The sequence below is a fragment of the Osmia lignaria genome, chromosome 6, assembly GCF_051020975.1.
Source record: "Osmia lignaria lignaria isolate PbOS001 chromosome 6, iyOsmLign1, whole genome shotgun sequence".
NCBI classification, from domain to species: Eukaryota; Metazoa; Arthropoda; class Insecta; order Hymenoptera; family Megachilidae; genus Osmia; species Osmia lignaria.
The window spans coordinates 6252045-6274128 of NC_135037.1; the positions used below are offsets into that span (position 1 = coordinate 6252045).

The window sequence follows — 22084 nt, forward strand, 5'->3', positions numbered from 1 at the left end:
TGAAACAACGTCCCATAGTTGTTGAAAAGACAGACACGAATAAAAGGTTGTTTCCTTTTAATGGATTTGAATCTTATAAATCTATGACTACACAACATTTTTCGATAACCAAAAAGTATTCTTCAATTTATAGGCTACTTTCTTCATGTAACTTATTTCTCCTGACACCAGCCTATCTTTTTATCTTTGTCAAGGGTCTTCTGAATAATGATGTTATTACGAAGACATCGATAAAAAAGTGTTCAAGCGAAGCTTATCAGTGAATAGTATAATATACAGGGTGTTCCAAAAGTGTTGCGCTCTCCGGAATTAATAATCTTTTGGTGTTCTTCGATTAAAAGAAAATTGCAATTAAGGATTACACCTGTTAATCTTCCGTAACTGTTAAATTATAATATTTCATATCCTAGTAGAACGAATATTTCATTAAAACCGTGTCTCGCATCAACGGTATTCTTAACGCACGTATTCAATTCCTCATAACCGCATTTATAACGTCGATACTAATGATCGAACATGCAGACTCAGCTACTTTATAGCTAGGAAATCTGCCGATCTAACGGTAGTTACGCTTCCCTCGCCGATCGTGACAATTACTTCTGGATCGATCGGAAACGAGGCCAAGTGAACTTTTAACGATGGAAGCACGCATTTAAATCAGGCGAAACGACGTAAGAACGCTCCTTCCTGCATGTACCATGCTCGCAAAAGCAAGAGGGCAGCAAAGGGAAAAATGCGGCCGATCGAGCGGGGCCTTACCCTTATTCGCGAGCCGCGCGACGATCGATCCTCTTCGATGACATCGCTTACATCGTGGCACGAAATGGAAGGCATCAAGAGTAACGTTCCCGGTCCAACACTGGGTTCGCGATCGTGCCGGCAGGAGGTCAAAGAACGCGAATCGCGAACTCATGCGATCGGCGCGTTGCTGGCTCTCTCTCTCTCTGTAGAGAGAGGAGCGTGGTCGCTCTCTCGTTGCTCGAACATCAGACAAGGAGGAAGGAATGAAATGGAAGGAACGAAGAGGAAGGACATAGCTGGTATTCGCCAGCTGCCGTTGAACGTGTTCAATGCCGTAGTCGGAGCAAGAAAGCGGTCGGAGAGAAGAGGTCGGTCGGTCGGTCGCTCCGCTTGGTCTCGCTTTTCTGGTGGGGATAGAGCCGTGTGGGCCGACGGTGCTACTCCTGCTTCGTGTTTCTCTTTCGACTTCAGTCTCTCTCTATACGTACTGGGAGGTATCGGCATTGTTGGCTCGGTTAGCATGCTCTAGGCGGCTTGGCTCGCTCGACAGGAGCACCACCTGGACTGGCCTCTCTGTCAGGTAGGACCGAAACTGAGACGTTCCATAGGGGGAACGAAAATCTACCGACTTCTATCCCTGGCAGACCTTTCGATTGACAGTAGAGAGGAAACACGCGAACTCTCCTGCTCGCCTCCTGGATCGATCTTCAACCGGGTAGATTGAACCAATCCGACGTGACCCATTGGAATCTCTATCGTCTACGTAACAATCGTTCTTCGACTCGGTTCGAGGATCCAAACTGTTCAAGATAAATCGTCCGTCGGTGTCTCAGGAATTTCAGTGAAATCAATGTGTTGTAACGAGTATCTAAAGATTGTAAGACGATCTTAGCAGGGAAATATAACGGCGCTGTATCCGGCAGTGATTGCTCCGCGCAAAGAGAGAAAACGTGTAATGTGCCAGTAGGGAAGGCGAGCCTACGCCGGCTGCAAGTCGAGATCAACGATCCGGAGATAAAGTAAACCGAGAAAACACACTAAATACTTGTGAATATATTATTTCAAAAGGAGATTTATCGTTATCCGTGCCCTGTACGAGATCGGTACCATTCAAAAAGTTGAATCGTAATAATTCCTACGGTCGATGCTGGCTCCGTCAGCCAGCCGTGAAGATAAAACGACACGGAGATCGAAGGAGAAGAAGAGAAAAAGACGGGAACTTAATGCGCTAGTGGTAGATGCAAGCACGGTTGACAGTCGACGAGGACGAAGCGAAAGGCAGCTTCGAACTCGTTAACCGGTTTCCGCGGATCGGCATGCAGAACGACACTCGGTGAAGACTACGTACGCCAACCAAGTGGAGCCGAGGATCTTCCGTGCGTGTCCCACGCGTAAAGCGATCGGACCGGTCTGCTGGATCAGAGACGAATGATCACCTGCCAACGATAATATACCTTACAGCGGTACAAGGTGGTACTGGATAATTCTCGAAACCGACCGTACCTGAAAGCATGGATACTGTAAAACGCTTTTATTGTAACAGTCAGCCGGCCGAACGTTTATAGTTACACCGTCGATCCGTCGAGGACAATTGTAAAAGCAAGGGGAAAGAAACATTTACGGGAGGATGTTAAAATAGAAAAGATCGAGACAACGTTCGTGGACCGAGATTATTATTCTAGCGACTCCGAACGGAACTCCGGATCACCGCGGGGACCATCGAGGCGGGAAGGAAACACGGCTGTCCATCATCGGAACGTGCTTTCCTTGTGCTTCGACGAGGTATTTCGAATCGCGCGTGATTCGAGTTTCTCGAAAAAATTTCACCGGATACAGGGCGAAATAACGGAGTGTTCGAAGGAATGCCAGGGTTGTTCGTGAGGCGCCGATTTAGCCCTCCGCGAAGTGTATCCTCTGAAAAGTGTGTCTGTTCGCTGATAAGTGAATGAACCACACCGGGTGATGTCGAGTGCGTGGTTGCAGAGCCGGTGTGCCGGTACTGTACAAATTAGAAAGTGTGCTAAGTGCCGTGGACAAGTGGATGCCAATTAAATCAACGTCGAGTATTACAGAGAACTTCGATCGAATCCTCGGTTTAATCGATATTCTTCGAAAGTGTTCTGTCATTCACGAAGCATGGAGTATAATCACAATCGGCTATTATTTTTCAGTAAAGATACTCCGCGGTTGGATATAAAAGTTCTTCACGATTTACAGTGGATCGTGTGATACGTCGATACGGAATAATGATCAGTGTATCAGAGATTTATTCGTTTATTAAATAGAACATTGTTGACGAGCAACTGAAAAAATTGCCAAAATTTCTCGAAAGCCACGAACCGTGCGCTTCGAATCGTATTGGAAGACGAAGAGGTGCAACGGTCGCCGTGGCATGAGGAGGTTCACACGCAGGCGCAAAACCCTGGCCGCATTCTCTGCGATTATGGGACGCCTTGGCAAAGGCTCGCAGAGCACGACAAGGCCCATTTTCAGGGTACAGTATCGCAAGCTCGTTGACGAATACTCCCAGCAACAGGATCAGCTGAAGTTTATGCCAGCGTTGCCTGACTACATGTCTTATTGCTGTTGTCGATGCGGGCACACTCAAAAACTCAAAGTAAGTTCACGCTTTGCATTCCTGCTCCGACTCTATCTTACTCTGTTTAATTCCATCGCTTCGTTACAATTTGGATATGCACCATGAGGAAGTGCACCAGATTTGAAATTTTAGCAAAATAGAAGCTGTACGAAAAAAAAGAATTTAACACATTGAATTCCATGTCACCCATATTTGGGGGACACTTGAATTTTCAACGGAAGCCATCATTGTCTATATTATTGAGAATTTTGTTACTTATTTAGTTAGAAATATTTTTATTAGTTATTGGAATTGATGAATAGGGAAAATAAGATTTTTTTAAGATAAAAATATTATCTAATGAAATTTTCAAAAGCGTTTGCTTCGCAGTCAACGCGTTAAAAGATAAAGGAATAGACCAGGTATTCTACTTCCAAGGGGAACTACCCAAGTGTTACACTCACTTATTAATGAAACTTTGCCAGCTTGTAGAGCTCGTCGAGCTGAACACGTCTATACCCCGTTTTGTGGGCAGACGGCTAATTGTTTAAAAGATATTAACAATTAGAGTTAGTTACTCCTTACATTCTGAAGTATGACAAACTCACACATACCATTCGCAATCTAAACCTCCACGGTTGAAATCCTTGGTTCCCAACATTTTTTTTTTTTAATCATAATTTGTCTCTTTTTCAATAACTCTTACATAAAAAAAAAAAAAAAAAAAAAAAAAAAAAAACAGTACCCAGGGGATTTGAACCGGGACCTTTAGATTACCAGTCAGGTGTTTAACCGCGGAGCAGATCTGTCACTTGCAATTTGAAGGTCCTCGGTTCAAATCCGAGGTTCGCAAAAAAATTTTTTTTTTTTATGATAATTTTTATATAATAGTTATTCAAAAAGAGACAAATTATCATTAAAAAAAAAAAAGAAAATGTTGGGAATCAAGGATTTGAACCGTGGATCTCTAGATTGCGAGTTTTATGTATGAGTCTGTCATACTTCTCAATGTAAGTAGTAACTAACTTTAATTGTTAATATCTTTTATACAATTAGTCATCTGCCCACAAAACGGGGTATAGGCGTGTTCAGCTCGACGAGCTCTACAAGCTGGCAAAGTTTCATTAATAAATGAGTGTAACACTTGGGTAGTTACCCTTGTAAAAGTTTTCCAGCTCGAAGATGGTATATTCTTAAAAATTAGATTTAAGGCACCCTTGGGTCTTCGTCACCCTGATCAGTAGCCCAACCTCCCCTCCCCTAAACTTACTTACTGGTACTGATCCTAGGTGATTAATTCTCAAGTTAATCTATCAGTAAATTGGCCTTTCCCACGGTCTAATCATTTGGTATTAAGAAAGGAAACGATTAATTTCTTTCGTTCATTTCTGTCTTGTACCTATTTAAAACAAATGAACTTTGTTAGTAAAATAAAATGAAAGACAGCAGTTGCGTGTCATTCGATCTCATCGGGACATTTGATAGTATCATTTCCAACTATTCTTTGAAACGAAAGGAAAGAGCAAGAGGGACCTGCACGAAAGTCAACTTTCACGCGAGCTAACGATGATTGCGTCATTAAAATGATCCCAAGGTACCGAGGCGTTCGGTTTATCTTTTATCTTCTCCTCTTTTCGGAGCCACGTACATGCTCGTTCGTTTTCTACTAGCCTGCAAATCACCGGGAACATCTTACCGTATTAACCAGTCGCGATTAGGTTGCAGTACCGCAACATGACCCCGAACGAGCTAGTGCATCTGACAGGTAGGAATTCAAGAAAACGGGTCCCCATTGTTTCGTCGGATAAAAAACGAGTTGACTTACGGCTAGTAAAAGTATTATGCCACTTTTGCAACTGCTTTGTACCCGGTAAGGACGTAAACTTTCTGTTTTTACGAACGGAGAACCGAGAAAGGTAAATTGAAATGAATGCAAACAACGCGGGTAATTTTACTCTTGAAAAAATGCTATAGAGAAATAACGTCGACTTGAAATTTTCCAGTACTCCGAAGAAAGTGTTTTCCACCGAAAAGAATTCTATTAAGAATGTCTAACACGTTGAATGCCATGGAGGGTATAATTTCAATGGAAGAAATTAAAGTAATACATAAGAATTTTCACACGTATGAAAGGAACATAACTTTATAGAGTAATAGGAACCTGTCACTTCTCGTTCTATTTCGTAGTTGTATAACCGGATGATGTGTTAAATAGATTAACTATCCCGGTAAGTCTGATACGAACTGGTCAAGCTAAACGTGATTACAGGAAAAGACCATGAGAAAATCTAAAGAGCTATGGTTCGTTTCGAAGACGGACAATCCAAAGGGTCAAGAAAGTCCCATAAAGAAAGCTGGAATTTCAAGATTTCAAGGAAGTCGAACGAATAGACGTCTAAACTAAAGTATAATAGAAATTTGTTAGCAGGAAAAATCTTGACATTCTGAGAAATTACTGCATAGTAGAGATACATTCATGGAGGAGGCATTGAAATCACTCGAAAATCTGACGATGAATCTAATTCAAAGAGTATGATAATTAATGACTAATGATACGTTTGAGAAACTCTTTAAATCAAGATCCCTGGTAAATCTGTCGATCTAGGAAAGTCACCAATCGAGTAGTACATGCAGTAGCCTTTCAAAGGAACTAACCTTAGCGATATTAGTGTCAAGAAGAGACAGGAGAGAGAAAGAGAAAGTGAGAGAGAAAAGAGGAAGAGAGGAGAGGGGATAAGCCGTGGGATCGGACGGGCACATTCCTGAGGTCCGTGCTTATAGCTGCTCGTGGCATCCGATACCTCATGCTCCTTGCCTCTTACTTCTTTACCGACAGAGTGCCTGCATAACGCTGATATTACAGCAATTTTTTCTCCCTCCGTCTAATACCCAACCCCTATGTGAATTACGCGAAAATGAAGAAATTTGATTGAATCGAAGGATCAGGCAAGAATTATGCAAATAGAACAGTTAGAAATCTAGGTGCAAATCTTGAATTAATAGCTGCATAAAATGCATACTAAATTCATTTCCAAGCGTGTATATAAAAATTAAAGAAAAAAAGATAAATAATGTTATTAAAATCCTTATCAGCAGAGTTTTTATGTAAATCATGTTTAATCTTTTTTTAACCCCGCCTTTTGGTGTCGTGTTCAACCCAGACGCATTTATCGCGATGCATTCGCTCTATTTCCTCCCGGTGACACGTTGTGTGCACCGTTCCCACACTACCAACCAGCACAATTTAGATAAACCGCCGTGGTGGAAAGATAAAAAGGTTAGTGGAGAAAATAGAGTACGTTAATTGTCGTCACTTGAACCACGACCTTACCAGAGTCCACTAACAGACGTAACTTCAGAACCTTCCCAAAAGGAAGCATGTAATTTTTCTGTACCATTCTTCATAGAAGGTGTAATTTTAAAATTATGCCAGATGTGCATGTAGGTACTTGTATTATGATAAATTATCGCTGTATGAATCTGTTAACGACGAAGCACAAATATGACCAGGATCATTACCAAGTAATTTCATCCAATTACACAGGGAATTCTTGCGATTCCATCTCACCCCGTGCCTTCGATTACGTAACGATGATCCGATGAAATGTTAGTAGGTCTCTGCGAGTTGGATCGCGGCTTCACCCTGAGATTAAGCGAGAGTGATAGTGTATAGTAAATGAAACATAGGCACACTCTTATTCCCGATCACGTGAGAACGTATAATCGATGCCGCATGTAAAGAACGATCGGTGCCCTCGATATTCTTATTGCTCAATGCCGTCGAGTGGGACGAGCGGGATTGCAGAATATTCTAATAAAACGAGCGAACCTCTAACAGCCTCGACGACGTTCGAACGTTTCGCCCTCGCAAGTTTCGTAATAAATCTCAGCGGAGCTTTCGTCGCGATTGAGTGTCTCTGTTGCTTGTGATTTCTTGCCTTATGTGACCTCGTTTGCCTTTCCACGCTTTGGGAAAAAACTAAGAATTAAATAAAAAATTAATTGGAATTATACGAAGCCAGAAAATATGAATTAATTGTAGGAGAGGGGAGAAAAATCTGTTTCGTCTCGGGATCGTCTGTCAGACACTGCCCTAAACACCTATCATACCGCAATTCGGAACTCCTATATATTCGAACCGCATGCCGGGTGACCACCAGCGAGAACACTGTCGTCTCCCCGCCACCTAACGGTCCCCGGTCCGAACCAAAGGCATCCAGGGGAACGAAATCCTCTCCCCCTTCACTAAACGCCTACATAATAAAGATAGGAAAAGAAATATTGTATGTTGGAGAAAAAAAAAGTATAAAAAATTCTCCACGTTTCCAATAAGAATGTCAAACAGGAGACACTCGATGGCGGATAATAGAAGGGCCCTTAACTTCCTGCGATGCACTTAAGGAAACTACGACATCTTCCGATGTTTCGCCACAAAAGATATTTTGAATGACATCGTCAAGAGTTATTTTCGTGAAGAGAAGGCCTCGTCGAACAACCCCTCGGTTACCTATTGAAACAACCTGGACACCCTCGCCAACTTCGACAATGGCAAACGCGAGATTGATCTCGCCCCGGCGTGTCCGCAGACAAAACCCCCGAAGTCTTTTAACGAGCCCTTACAACGTACACTCGAAATTCGATCGAGTCTCTTCGAATGGTTGCTACGAAGGATCTGAAGGATCCAGGTGGACCACGGGTAATTCGCCACGTGTGTCCCGACAATGGCACTCGGCCTATATACGATACTCGTTTTCGTCCTCTCGACGTGAACCGCAGTCAAAATGTGGAAATTTTGGGTTAAGAAGAGGGATGGGTATATATACCTGTTGGTTGGATAAAGGAAGAGGCAGCGATTGATGAAAAAAATGAAATAGAGGGAGAAAGAGCTTCCAGGTCGCAGACGTTACGGAATTCCTCTCGACATCAATAGAGCATCGTGCACAAAGGGTGGGCCATTATTGTCGGGCCACTTCATAGGAGCCTCCAGGTACTTTATGAACTCTCGAGCCTTGCTAGAGGCATAAGTTACACCTGGTAGCTCCTCAATAACACATTACTTCCCCGGCGAGGAACGTAGTAATGGTTTCGTCGCGGATTCGTCGTACCACTCGAACTCGCCCGTTCATTCTCTCTCATCGTTTTGTTGGAGAACTGAAAGCACCTTTTCGTGGTATTTTTCTCCGTTCAGAAGGTCCTTTCCAGAAACCCATGAGAATGTAATTTGCACTAGGCACGCGGCTGTCCCTGTCAGCGGCGCTTTGGTTGTCCACTTTCTTAGATCTTCTAAGGCTTAGGGCCTGAGCAATCTATCTTTGGTGAAAATAGAGCGATTATATAAGAGGATTCGGTGGATATACATCTGTTTGATTTTGTTCTTTTCAAACTGCAATGAAGTTGTAAGGAAATTGTGTCATGGTAGGCAGAAGTATAAGTAATTTATTTAAAATAATCTTCTTACACAAATTTCGACTAAACCGAAAATATTCAAGAATAAGAAATAAATTATTTGAATAATTAAATATTCTATTAGTTATTTGAAAATAATAGAAAACATCAAATTTTATTTGAATTAAAAGCTATAATCTTTAAATTAAAGATTACTCACTATTTTCAAATAATTTGGTTTTATTTAAAGATCTATAAATAAATTTTCATTCAAAGAAAAGATTATTTCTCATTCTTGAATATTTTCATTTTATTCAAAATATGTATCAAAACTTTTATGATAATACGAAAATTTCTATCATGTTATACAAAACTAGAATATTATGTTTAACATTACCCGACACCCAATCCTATTTCGTATTTTTCTAAACTTTTATGAACGAAGAAACACGAGGCTTATGAGGCGCCTAAAGTTTTCAGAATCCTCGGAATGACAAGGTGATGTCCGAGGCATTTGTCCACTCGGGATTACCACGGTGTGTGAGCTGAATGTTTAAATGCGGCATACACGACCCTTTGTGTGCACATCGCACTAGTACGTTTATCCACTTTACTTCTTTCGAGTGGAGAACACTTTCTGGTATTGTCTTACAGCTTATCCCTCATAGAGGAAGTAATGTCCCTTGTTGATACTCGTACCTCGCAACTCTTCTCCTGCATCGAGCATGCTTATTACACTTTAATGGCTACATATTTTATGAAATCTATGACTTTTGTAATTTTATGCTCATCTTTGTATTTAAAAGAAGAATGAATTTTTATATTTTTCTATACAGAATGTTTCAAAACATTAATCCATGTAAAAAGGATTGAGTTCCATTTTTAAAAAATTAAGGAAAATTTTTCCTTGAGCTAACCTTCACCCTTTACCCTAATTTCTCTTCTCCATAATACCAGTTGCATCTTTTCTATTTGAGGATCACACGTCCTCGAAACGTGTGAGCAATTAATCACTGTACTGTCAATTTACTCGAGTTAACGCTTACACAATCCTATCGTTTTCAGATTTGCACAATGAAACTTACAATCTCACAGTGAATCGTGAAAAATGCATGTTGCAACGAAGACAAGCTGCAGCAAGGTGGCACAAATGAGCCGCAATATTCTTTCTTGACCTTTCAGCAGTTTAGTCGCGCTTCTTTCCTCTCTCCTAAATTTAATACGCTTTGACGATGCAAGTGCGTGTTACCACCGTGTGTACAGCGCACCGTCAAGCTTATCCACTTCCGGTTTTGTCTTGCGATTTCTCGACACTCTAAGTAATAACAATTATTCATACTGACATTTACGGCACGCAAAATTTCTTCCTTTCCTTGAACACCCCTCTACCAACACTCAGATGATTTGCATTTAATGGATGTAAAAGTTTTTTATCACATTTAACCCTTTCGTTATGGTCGCTTCTTCTGATAACTTTTTTAGTTTTTATATTTTCTGCAAAACGTGACACGATTGTGTTGTAAGTTTTGTTTCAGGTTTTCAGTTTCTCCTAGGTTTATTTTTTAACCCTTGAACAGTGGAGTCTGGGTCAATTGAGACCCAAGTTTACAAAATATATTCAGGATATTAATTTAAAAATAAGTATGTAACTTTTAAACGAAAAGGTTTTGTATATTGAAAGAAAAATTGAATTAAAATTGAGGCTCTCTCCATGGTCCGCCGTCCGAGAGTTAACCCTTCCATTACTACGGCTGACTGCAATCTTTCAACGCAAAGCAGTTACGTTTCAAATTGAAAATATATAATAATAGAACAAAAGGTAAATATTGATGTTCCTTGAATGAATGAGATAGTAGTAGAGGATCAGCTTAGTTACGATTTTCTTATCGAGAAATTAATGCAGCTATTAAGTGCCAATAATCCAGCTATCTCCAGTTTGTGTTCGCTATTAATACCCTATCCGGTAATAGCAAACAGCGATAATCTTGAGGGACAAATACCAGCTTCTGTTGATCACCAAGAGAATTACCAGAACGACCTGTGACGGCTGCGTGGATCCTTTTGACAGACAGCCGGTACAACCCTTTTCGTTATCGTTTCTTCGGGAATAATCAGTAGCCAGATATATCCTGAAGAGGTTGGATCAAATGGTCGGCATTTCAATAACCGGTTATCTCGTACATGGTTCTTTAGAAAGCAGACACTTTTTCTTTAGTTAATCCTATATAAAAGTACAAATTTAAAAAAATATCATTTCTGTTCAATTATATCTAAGAAAAAATATCAAACATAATAATTGAAATTAAAAATTTGTACATTTTTTTAAAAATAGGTTGTTAAGAACATCTGTAAAACATCTGATTTTTAGAGATCAAAACTGAAGTGAAAATTGAGAAAAGCCGGAATTTCATGAAATGTTTTCAGTCAGATTTAATTAACCTGCAACACACGAACAGCAAGGGCGGCGGGTAGAGGGGACAAACGAGGGGAGGGGACTTAATTTCGTCAGTTATAAGCGCTAATGAAACTGTAGTTTGTGTTTCGACGTCGACTCATTGTTTCTGAGTTGCCGGTACCGCCTGAGGCCACTAAAAAGAGCCAAGGTAGGCCCATTGTCCTACGAATACGTGCTCAACTGTACCCTTACGTTTTCCGCGTTGCTCGAAAACAATACAATCCTATAAAATCGAGTTAAAAAACCGTGATAAGCGAATAACGTTGACTTCTACCTGTTAAGACGACATTGGTTAATAAAAAGTACAAAGCAGCCAATGCTACCTTTTTTTATTAATTGGATTTACAATTTTTAATTCTTATATTTAAAAATAAGAATTAAAGCTTTCGATGCTTCTATAAAATATTATTGCAAGATGAATGGCTGAAGTTATATAATTTTAAGAAGTTTTGATTATGAAATTCCACTTGAAACAAAAACTTTATGTACCTCCAAATATTTCACTTTGAATATCAACTTTACATAGCTCAAAAACTTTTAATTAGTTTTAAATAGTTTAACAGAATATACTTTTCAGATACTTATAAAATTGAAGTTACGTTCGCATAATATATATTAAAATAATTTTTATGAAACTTCTGATTCAATAATCGTGCACATTCAATGACTCTTTGATAAATTATGCAGACTACAAATGTGTTTGAAATGTTCTATGCTTTATCTTCGAAGGTCTCATAAATTCATTCATAGCTGTGCGATTAAAGTTTCTTTCAGAAACGATTTAACTTTACGAGACCATTATCTGATAACGATTCCTTTATAACTATAGCACTTCAAAACTAGTCTGCTGCGAGTGAGAATTAAAAGCGAGACGTTACTTGTTTCCTTTCATTTCAAGATTATACGAGACATTTTTATAATACTCATAAATATGTAGTTATGTCTTTTTAAAAATAGAAATAGGAAAACTATTTCTGTCATCGAGTAATGTTTCGAGTTGATACGAAAATAATTAACGCAATAATTAATATACTTTAAGAAAAAAGAAAAAATCGAATTTCTAAGTACTTGAATATATTTATAATAAATGAAAGTGCCAATTACTAGATGCGATCATGCGGTCTTGGTACTGAAAGGGTTAAAGTGACTCTACAAATAAAAGTCTAATGGATCTAATGACTTTGCGGACCAAAGTGTACTGTACCATCTCAACCTATCTTCCATTGATGCCTTTCGTTTAACAATTTTCTAACATCCCGAGCAAAGCATGGCGGTGCTCTGTCATGCTAGAACATCAATCTTTGTCTAATAGATAGAGGTATCTCTTCCATTCCACCCGAAACTCTCAACATTTGTGGTTGTATAACAGATTGAAAATAAACAAGGAAATTAAAAGAAAAATCATTTGATTAAATTAAATTCTTAATACGAAGAACATGTAGGTAACTTGTTTATTTAGTTTTCTTGTTCGCTATTCCAGAATTTCAGGGAAAGCAAACAAATGAACATTACAGTTAAACTAAAGCAAATATTTAAGCAGCAACAGTAGCTTCCTCGGTACTATCTGTCTTAACTCTACATCCGCTACGAGCAAACTTATGATCACTAGTTCAAATGTTCCTTGACGAACACGAAAGGATTTCAGGAGTCGATAAATAACCGTAGGCAAACGTTGCTGGTAAAAAACAGAATCTAAACGTCTGATCAAAGAACAGTGACGTCATTAAAGCGTTGGTGTTAACGTGTCAATGTTGAAAGAAAAATTTACAGGTTCAAATTTCATCGAAACTTAAATGTCTGCTACTAGATTTATGAAAAGGGTTGAACTTTACTTTGGGTTGCACAAAATTATTAACTTTTTTTATAATATACATATATTCTAATAGTATTTGACAAATAAAGTGCAAAAATACAAGTATTAACGCTAGAAATTCATTCGTTCAAAAGTTATAAGGATTTATCTAAATGTGCTCTGCATGTGTTAAGTTAGGTTAGTTTATTGGACACCATTTTGGTGCTCGTCTATACGGACCAATCAGATTGTAAATAGAAATCAAAATGGTGATAATCTAACCTCAAAAGTACACTACAAATGCTTTTACGAATGTTTTCTTGTACAAATCTAATCAGATTCTATTGCAAAGAAATAAAAATTTTAACGTAATTATTCGAGTAACGCTTACTTGAATTGAAAATGATAATTTATTGAATTATAATAAATAATTGAATAGCAATTTAATATTCTGCTGATCTAAGCGAGTCTTCTGATCTAATCTCTCTTCTGTCTATAATATCAGTATTATCTCTTAGCCAGCTTCGAAGCGAAACGAACAAGGAAGGGAAAAGAATTCGAAAGAGGCACGTTCCGTGAGTTACTATAGATACACGTTGTCGTGTGTTACGTAAGGATACGCCATCCTGTACATTGAATCTCGATTGAATGCGCCAGCAGTTCGGTCCAGACGGGATTTTCTGAAAAGAATCTGCAATCGAAGGAGACGATATCGTGTATCGGCCGCATTGAATGTTTGGCTTTGCACAAGAATTTATCTAAAATAATCTATCACGATAGCTCTGACCTTTCCACAATGCTTACTAACCGTTTCACATATCAAATTCTTGCCGACTATCGCGTCCCCTTGCGTTAAAAAACAAATTAGAAAAATGAATTGTGATAAAGATAGAAGATCGTCATTTTTTGTCTAATTTAAAAAAGAAAAATTTTATTGAGACATTTAACTGTCTCTTAGTTTAGTGGCAGTAAATTAATGCCATAAATGCTACTTTAGGATACTTTTATGTCATTGAATGATGCAACAACTTAACCCTTGGACGGCGGACCATGGGGAGAGCCCCATTTGAATTTAATTTTATGTTTCATATTATTTTCATTTTCTAAATTTAACACTGTTCCTTTAAAAGTTATTTGACTCCAGATTAATATTCTTGTACATATTTTGTAAGTTTGGGTCTCGATTGACCCAGATTCCGTTGTTCAAGGGTTAAAAAATAAACTTCGACGGAAGTGGAAAATTGTAGCAAAACTTGCAACATAATCGTGCTACGTTTTGCAGAAAATATAAAAAAATAAAAAACCGCGTGGCAAGCTTTCACATCACGGGCTCGTAAATGAAATTGAAGAAAATAAGCCTGACTCCGTCGCGCGGCAAACTCGGTGCAAGCAATTTTCCAAATAGCTTTGCTTCCGGCTGCACGCGAGCTTGGCCAATACATTCGAAAACTTGATCAATCAGAAGCGTGACCGGACTATGCCGGCAAGCAATGCGCAAGTAACATCGTGTAAACCCGTCGGGGTGCATCGAAGGATGATGAAACAGGTGAACCGGTCGGTTTACGAAAAGGCCAGCCAGAGGAAAATCGCTCTGCTGTCTCGAGAGGATTCATCCAATGATTATTCGGAAGATCGAGCTCAAAGCTGCGAGTGGTGTTAATTGCTGATCAAAGAGAACTGCTTCCTATTCACGTTTCTCGGTTGCTCGAACCTCTTTGTCGATATCTTTTGCAGTTTTCCTCGGGATTTATCTTATAACAAAATAGATACTGAAATGATTTTATATCTATAACTTACTTGGATACTTTACAGTTTGAGATTAGAGGGTATAAATCGTGTTTGGTAGAGATTTTGGTCGACAGACCAATTAACACTTTGACCGCCACACTGAAAATGGAGGTGTGTACATTGAAGCTCTAATTATATATTAATCCTTCGTGAAATAATTTTTTAAATTTTGAATAGAAATATTGCTTTAAAATATTTTTTTTTAATCACACTCTTCTGATTTTGGTATGTTTCAATAATTGCATAATTGAAATACTTGCTTCTATAAAATGTTAACCATTTATTTTTATTTTTCTATTCTCTGTGAATAAACTAAACTAGATTCTATTCGTGTGAAACAATATGAAGCTGGATTATCTATTGCCTTTTGTAAATAGAAATTCTCTCGGAGCTATGTAGCATAGTCTCAATTCCCACGCATCACTTCACCGAATCTCATAGTGGCAATAAATAGTGTAGGTCGAGATCAATAACCACTATTCCGCGGAATGGGAACAGTTGCAAACAGTAAATTGGATTAACTAAACTATTCAGTGAGGTGTAACTAAATTAGTTTCAGTATTCGACATTGTATTCCATTATTTACAAGTGCTTAACGATTCAACTTCAACAATACTCGAGTAGCAAATATGTTGAAAAATTTATTATTGAAAGATATTACTTTTTATAATATTTTAAAGCCTGTAAGGCAAGAATTATTTGTAGTCTAAAGGAGATTTAAGTCGAAAGGAAGCGATGGCGCTGGCGAAGAAGACGGTGTTTGCGGCGGTGACGGCAGCAGCAGTAGGGCTGCTGGTGGGACGGGAAATCTAGAGGAATGGGAGATATGACCGTGACCGCGTGGAATGCGTGGAATGTGGCCCATCACGTCGGGGCAAAGCCACAGCAACCTACCATCCTTTCGGTCCACTTCGATCCTCGTTTCCCCATCTTCACGCCCATGATGTCCACCTAAAATTGCGTATCAATTTGCCTCAGTTTCTCCATCATACATACCTTCAGTCGCCAGCTACTTTAAAAAAAATTGAGAAGATTCATTAAATTCGACCGCAAAATTAGTGTATTTCATGTCAAAAAGATTAACAGTTATTTTAGAGAAAAAAAGAAAAAAAAATGACAAAGGGATTCGATAATATATTTTATTGAGTTATAGAATTATAGAAGACATACAGAGAAGACTTCATCACTACCACTCAACTCGAATTTGATTTAATGCCTCTGCTACTAAGAAGCCAGCTGGACTGTAATGGCTTCAAGACGAAACGTAGACTATGATTAGACAGGTGTAATTTTTATGGTAACAGCAGCTGTCATCTCGTGAAACATCTCCGGACAATCGAGTAAATTGCAAAGTTCTTGGATTGCCAGGAAAATCAATCAAGGTATCCTACACCTGTCTTTGGGGGTTGCTTTTGAAAAACGCCCAGGGCAACCGAAAGAATCTTCTGTTGAATACTTTCTCGTAAATTGTATGTTGAAGATTTTAAAGGAGACGTACGAGAAGATTCTGCAACAGACTGCAGATCGTTCATATTCTTCAAATTGCTTTCAACCTTATTTTTAAAAACTATAAATTAGAAACTTAATTTTACACCATTGTTAATAAATAAAACAAAATTTAATTAATCGTACTACACACAAAATCACATTAAATTAATGAATAATAACGAAAGAAGAATATAGATTAATTATAAGCTTAAAAGAATTAAGATCTTACTCGATCAAAAAAAGGTGCTCCTATTATGCCTCATAAATCTAAAGCAACGGATTTTCGAAAGCCCGCATTACTTCCACTAGACTAGGGCCAAGTTACCCTCGGGAAAAAAGGAGAACATAAATGGCCCGCAGATTCACACGATCCGACAAAAAAATTCATCAGTGGCACAGCCAACGTTAGCCAACGATTAGTCAAAGAAACCCGGATCTAAGAACGTTGAAGAGGGTCAGTGCCTGTTCGAAGTCAACGTCCAGAAGAAGAAGAAGAAGAAGAAGACGAAGAGGGAAGAAAATAAAGAACGATGATTTCATCGCGCTTAAATTCGGAGCAAATAGAAGAACAGACCCTTCTTCTATGGGGCGGGAATCTCAGGGCCGTATTTTCGTTTGTCGGCCGGAATAGCCGCTTCTGTACCGCCTACAACGAGGATAAATTTTTCTCGATGACACGACCGTACGACCCGCCATGATGCATCGATCTTTTCCTGTCGAAAGCCTGTTCTTTTTTTTCCCTTTCTTCTCTTCCCAAAGCAATTTCATCGTGGTTGGTTGACCTTTCGAAAACGTTTACTTAGAACCGACTAACTATCGCGAGAGCAGCTAATCGAATCTGAATCAACAGAATAAATTGACCCGAAATTATTCTCCCGACTGTTCACGATATAAAGCACACCCATGACGATTCTCTTCAATAGCTACTCTGGGACAGTACGATAGCACATCTCAAATAATTATTAATTTAAACAGTTTCAACAGCGGCAGGTTTATAATTTTAACCTTGTGACCACAGGTCCTTGAAACAACCCTCGATTTAAATTTAATTTTATACCCTATTTCATTTTCATTTTCATGTTCTAAAATTCCAACTATTTCTTTAAATATTATCTTCTCAGTATATGAAATTTGTCTCCTTTTTAATTTGACAGTTCTTCCATGAATATTGCAAAATATGCAGGTATGCTATTATAAATACGATGTTCAATGTCACATTCGAGAAGTTTTCAATAATTCATTGTTCAAGTTCCGTTGCTTGCGTTTCATTGAAAACATGAATGGAGAGTGACAGTGCATAAATTTACAAATGAGTCTTATTCATTACATCCTCGTATACACTAAACGTAGAATTATGAACAAAAAGAATGAAGTAGTATTAGAGAATTGGCATTTGTATTAAAACTATAGAACCCGGTCCACCATAGAAAGAATCCTAGACACGCCGATGGGCATAGTAGTACGGTGAAATATGCAAATAACTTGGCGTAAAGGCTTTCGAATCGCAGATAAAAATAGCGGGAACTTTCATCGCTTGATACTTCAATTTATCACGCGTTATATCCGGATTCCTCGTGTGGCAAACGGCTGACGTTACGAGGACACATCGTGCATAGGGAACCGGTAGAGCATAGCGTAATGTCTTACGGGGAGAGTTCGTCCCCATGGGAGAACAAGCCGCCGGCATTGTGGTAAAAAAGTTAAAACGTTCCTATCTACACGGTGACAATGTAGTTAACCACTTGTGACGAGAAAAAATCACGATCGGTACGAGAAGCATCTCTTGGATGGAATGGAAAATACACGGGATGTTCTTTACGAGCCACTAGCTTCCCGTGTGGTAATATTTATTTTTACCAGCGGAACGAGCAACCGCGATTAAACTTTCACTGTAACGAGCCTCGTGCCGTTGGATAGTCGCGTGACGAGCCCATTGTGTTTATTCTACGCGTACGTTTCGAAGAATGATGACCGAGATGAATGCGCGAAATTCTTTAGACCTTTTATTCTTTTTTATCGCACGCCGACCTGGCATAAATTCGCAGAAATGCGTTTGACCGCCGAGAATTTCAACGATTAAGGTTATGTTATGAGCGCCATATGCTTTCTAAACGCGCCATTTCGCATAACTTATAAGTTGTACAAATGCAATTTTGCTTTAAGGAACGCATAATTATTAACTCCTTTTTAGATATTTTGATAGTATTTGACGAGTAGAATGCAAAAATACCAGTTTTAAGCTCAGGAATTCATTGGTTCAATAGTTATGCGTATACAAAGATACGTATTTTTCGCGTATTTTACAGGCTACTTTGACGCCATATTGATTTCTATCCGTAATTCGTCCAATCAGCGGAATCGTTGCTTCTGAAGAGATCACGTGGGCTGCAGCCACAGATAAATCAAATAGTACATGTTGGTTTACAATAAAGTTGATTAGAATTTGAATATTTTTTTCTTTTTTTTGAATTAAATAAGTTTGAACACATATAAATAGAGACATTTCATTTCTCCCGCCAAAATAGCCACCCACGTGATCTGTTTAGAAGCACTTTGCTCATTGGACGAATTAAAGATAGAAATCAATCTAACAAATAGAAACGCCAACGTTAGATAATTTCGAAAATGTCATCGTGGAAACATCCGCATCGAAAGCAAACATTAACGCGAGACGTTCGAGTAGAAAACGATTCCATTATATCTCGGAGGTGTATCGCGTATTCTTTCGCATTCTACCTACGCGGTGAATGCGTGCGGTCAACAATGTAACTTACAACACGCGGATTGCTATTTTGAGGTACACACTGAGCAGCGAGGGTTGTGAGCGAGGGTTATGAGATGGCGTGGCCCGACAGCAATTATAGCGCTGCTTGTTTCGTAATTGAAATATCTTGAAGCTGGCACAAGCATTCAGCTCGGCTCTAAGACCGCAAATTATAAAATTATTCGGACGGACGATTCGCAATTGAATTAGACTAACCAGGTCCCGTAGAATAAATCGTAATCGTTTCAAATTTATTGTTCATTCACAAACGATTTATAAGTCATAATCAGAATTTTAGTTCTTATCCTTATGAATTACAAATTATCATACTTTTTAATAAAATAAAATAATTCCTAAAGTTAAAAAATTTTCTCTAACATTAACCGTTGAAACGCGAGCGTTGAAAGGATAGGCAAAAAAAGGGGTGAAGAGGGTGAGCAGGAGAACTGAATGAAAATATCGAGGAAAGAAGAATGTCGGCAAACGTAGGGCTAGATCTTTTTGTCAGATCGTCGGCAATGGTCGAGGTAGGTCGTATATAACGAAACGCTCTTATTCGGACGAGGAGGAATAGCAGGAAGAAGAGGGTGCACTGGGGTGGGATGGCAGAGAAAAGGAGGGATGAGCATAGGAGGGAAATGGCGTATAGCTTCCCGGCAGGCCACAGTGCAAATGCAGGCCTTGAATGTGTAATAAGCACTCAGGTCGCAACCCTTGGCTAGACCAGTGGCTCGTGTCTGCGTTTAGAAAGGTCCTGGCACACATACGCGTCCGCGGTGCGTCACACGCGTGCCACGTGGCTGCGTGTGGGTTTGTTGCAGACCACACGTGAATGCTGACTCCCGTTGTGTGGGTCGTTCAGAATGATACGGCACCGTGGACGCAAGTTTGATTGCGAACGGACGACGACGCCGTTGCCTGCCAGGCCGTGAGGCAAACACGCATCGTCGCAGGCGACCCGGTGGGGTGAAGTCGGCCTGAAAACAGGATGAAATGGCAGGTGGGAGGGTAGAAGGCTATCGCTCTCTTTTCCAAAGCTCATAAAAGCAACGGCAGTGCGTATTAATGCGCGACGTTGACGATGTGCTCTACGAGGGGCACCTAAAAGACGATGCATTGTACGAACAGGAACGAGTGTATACCACCTTTCTACTTTTTACATTCGCCTTACTCGCTTACCGACCACCTATACCAGGAATATACAGGGTGGTTCTGGAATCGTGCCGCAAGCAGATAAAGCTTTATTTCTTTTAAGAAAATAAATTAGAATAGGAGTTTTGTTTCTGGGAAAATAGATTTATGTGGACTAAAATAGACTTAGTGGAATAAGCTTTGCTATTTTATTATGGTCACCCCTAATTTTCACCATTTCCTCTGTTTTAAGTAAATTACTGAGATTATGGCAGATATCATGGTTAAGTTATTTAAAATTTTATTAATAATATGAAATAATTATTATAGAAACTGAAATAAAATCTCGAAGCACCATGTATTGTACAAAATTCAGCCATTCTTGCGTTTCACCAACTTCTTTTCCTTTCTAGTCTTCTCGTCGCCTTCCACCCTCTTTCCTCTTTGGCAAAATCTTTTGTTAGGTTTATCGTTTGTTTGCGAACGAAGATCGGTTTCGAACAAGGGAACAGTTTTAGCGTTATAAGCGCTCTTTTAATATCAGGTAGAATACAGGTTTTCGCTTTGAAGAAATTGCTACGAGGCAATGCTGTATTGTGGAGTAAAATTGCTACCTCGTATCTTCCATAAAATGATATTTTCAAAACAAAAATATTGAAAAAAGGAATCATAAAATTTGTAATTTATTTTATCAAAAAATTAAAGTGGATTCAAAAGACATCTGTGTATACCCCAGTCGTCTAACTAATAAAGAAAAACACTTCCTCCCCCTCCCCCCGATCTCCTAGTAATTTCTAACTAGTTCGCAAGAAACCTCGTTAGCGAATTTATTCGCTATGACTTTATCAAGTTCGAAGGATCTTCCTCCTTTTAGTTTCAGCAAGCCGTGCCACTGCACCGATCTTCTCGACTGTAACGTTAAAAGTATTAGCCACTTTGGCGGAGTAGTAATTATTATGCAAGAACGGTTGATCTCGTAAAATTATGCAAGTTGACAAAAAATCTTTTACCCCATCTGGGGGCAAAGAAATCTTTACTCTATATAAAACGCTATTGACTTTGAAATTTAAACTTGAATATTTAATCGATTCGTAAATTATCAAAAAATTAAAATTTATTTTGATTCTCTGTTTACTACCAACAAATGTAGAGTATATACTTATAAATTATTTATAATTACACGTATAGGTATTAAGATTGCGTACCTGTACGGTATTCGTAATTATTTTCGAAAGCTTCACTTTGAACATTACGAGAGGATTTCAATCATTCGGAGAGCGTCATTTCTCATCCTTTCAGAGTAGTCCTAAAAGGATCAAGTGATAAATGTATCCCATAAATATACGTAACTTAGTGCTGATTTGCAGTTATAGGACTGAGCGAACGTCTTGGTGTTGCATTTCAAATGTTCTTCAAACTTCCTCGCGGTTAAGACAGAGGAACTTTTAATGGTTTCGTTGTAAAACGAAAGGAAATATACAACATATATTAATATTAATTTATAGTTATGCTATGCAAAATTATCGAAACTCTGTAAAAGAGAAAAATTACATTTACTTTACTTTAAAAATGAAACAGGACACCGGTGTACGCAAAGGCTTTTGAAATGATCTGATAACTTCAATCCGATGTTATCATCGACGAAAATCAAATTTCACAGAGGCGTGTATCGGTGATACAAATCCAGCGCAATTTCATTTTAAAATTCATGACAAAGGGTAGATTAAATGGCCATGTGAAACGACTTTGAGCACCGATCACCGATCACCTATAGTCTGTTGTCCAACACCGCGTGACGAAATAAAATTCGCCTCGATGGATGGCGCCGATCGGTGCCCAAAGTGGAGTCATCTAAAATGCAAATATCAAACACGTCGTATTTTGGCCACAAACGCGTCATGTTCCCGTTTTGAATACGGCTAAACAAGTGGCAACCGCAACTAAAATGGAATCGGATGTAAT

General features: G+C 38.9%; 1 protein-coding gene across 10 annotated transcripts in view; it reads left to right on the plus strand.

Annotated features, from left to right (window-relative positions):
• Positions 1-22084, plus strand: part of LOC117601655 (EGFR adapter protein) — a 180934-nt gene that overhangs the window by 151472 nt on the left and 7378 nt on the right. Inside the window, exon 1 of one of the 10 annotated variants that reach the window (XM_034318712.2) lies at positions 752-3358. The exons of the other annotated variants lie outside the window; for them this stretch is intronic. Coding sequence (XP_034174603.1) covers positions 3134-3358 — 225 coding nt within the window. The 5' untranslated portion in view covers positions 752-3133. Of the gene's footprint in view, positions 1-751; positions 3359-22084 lie in introns of those variants that run through there. 10 annotated transcript variants of the gene reach the window in all.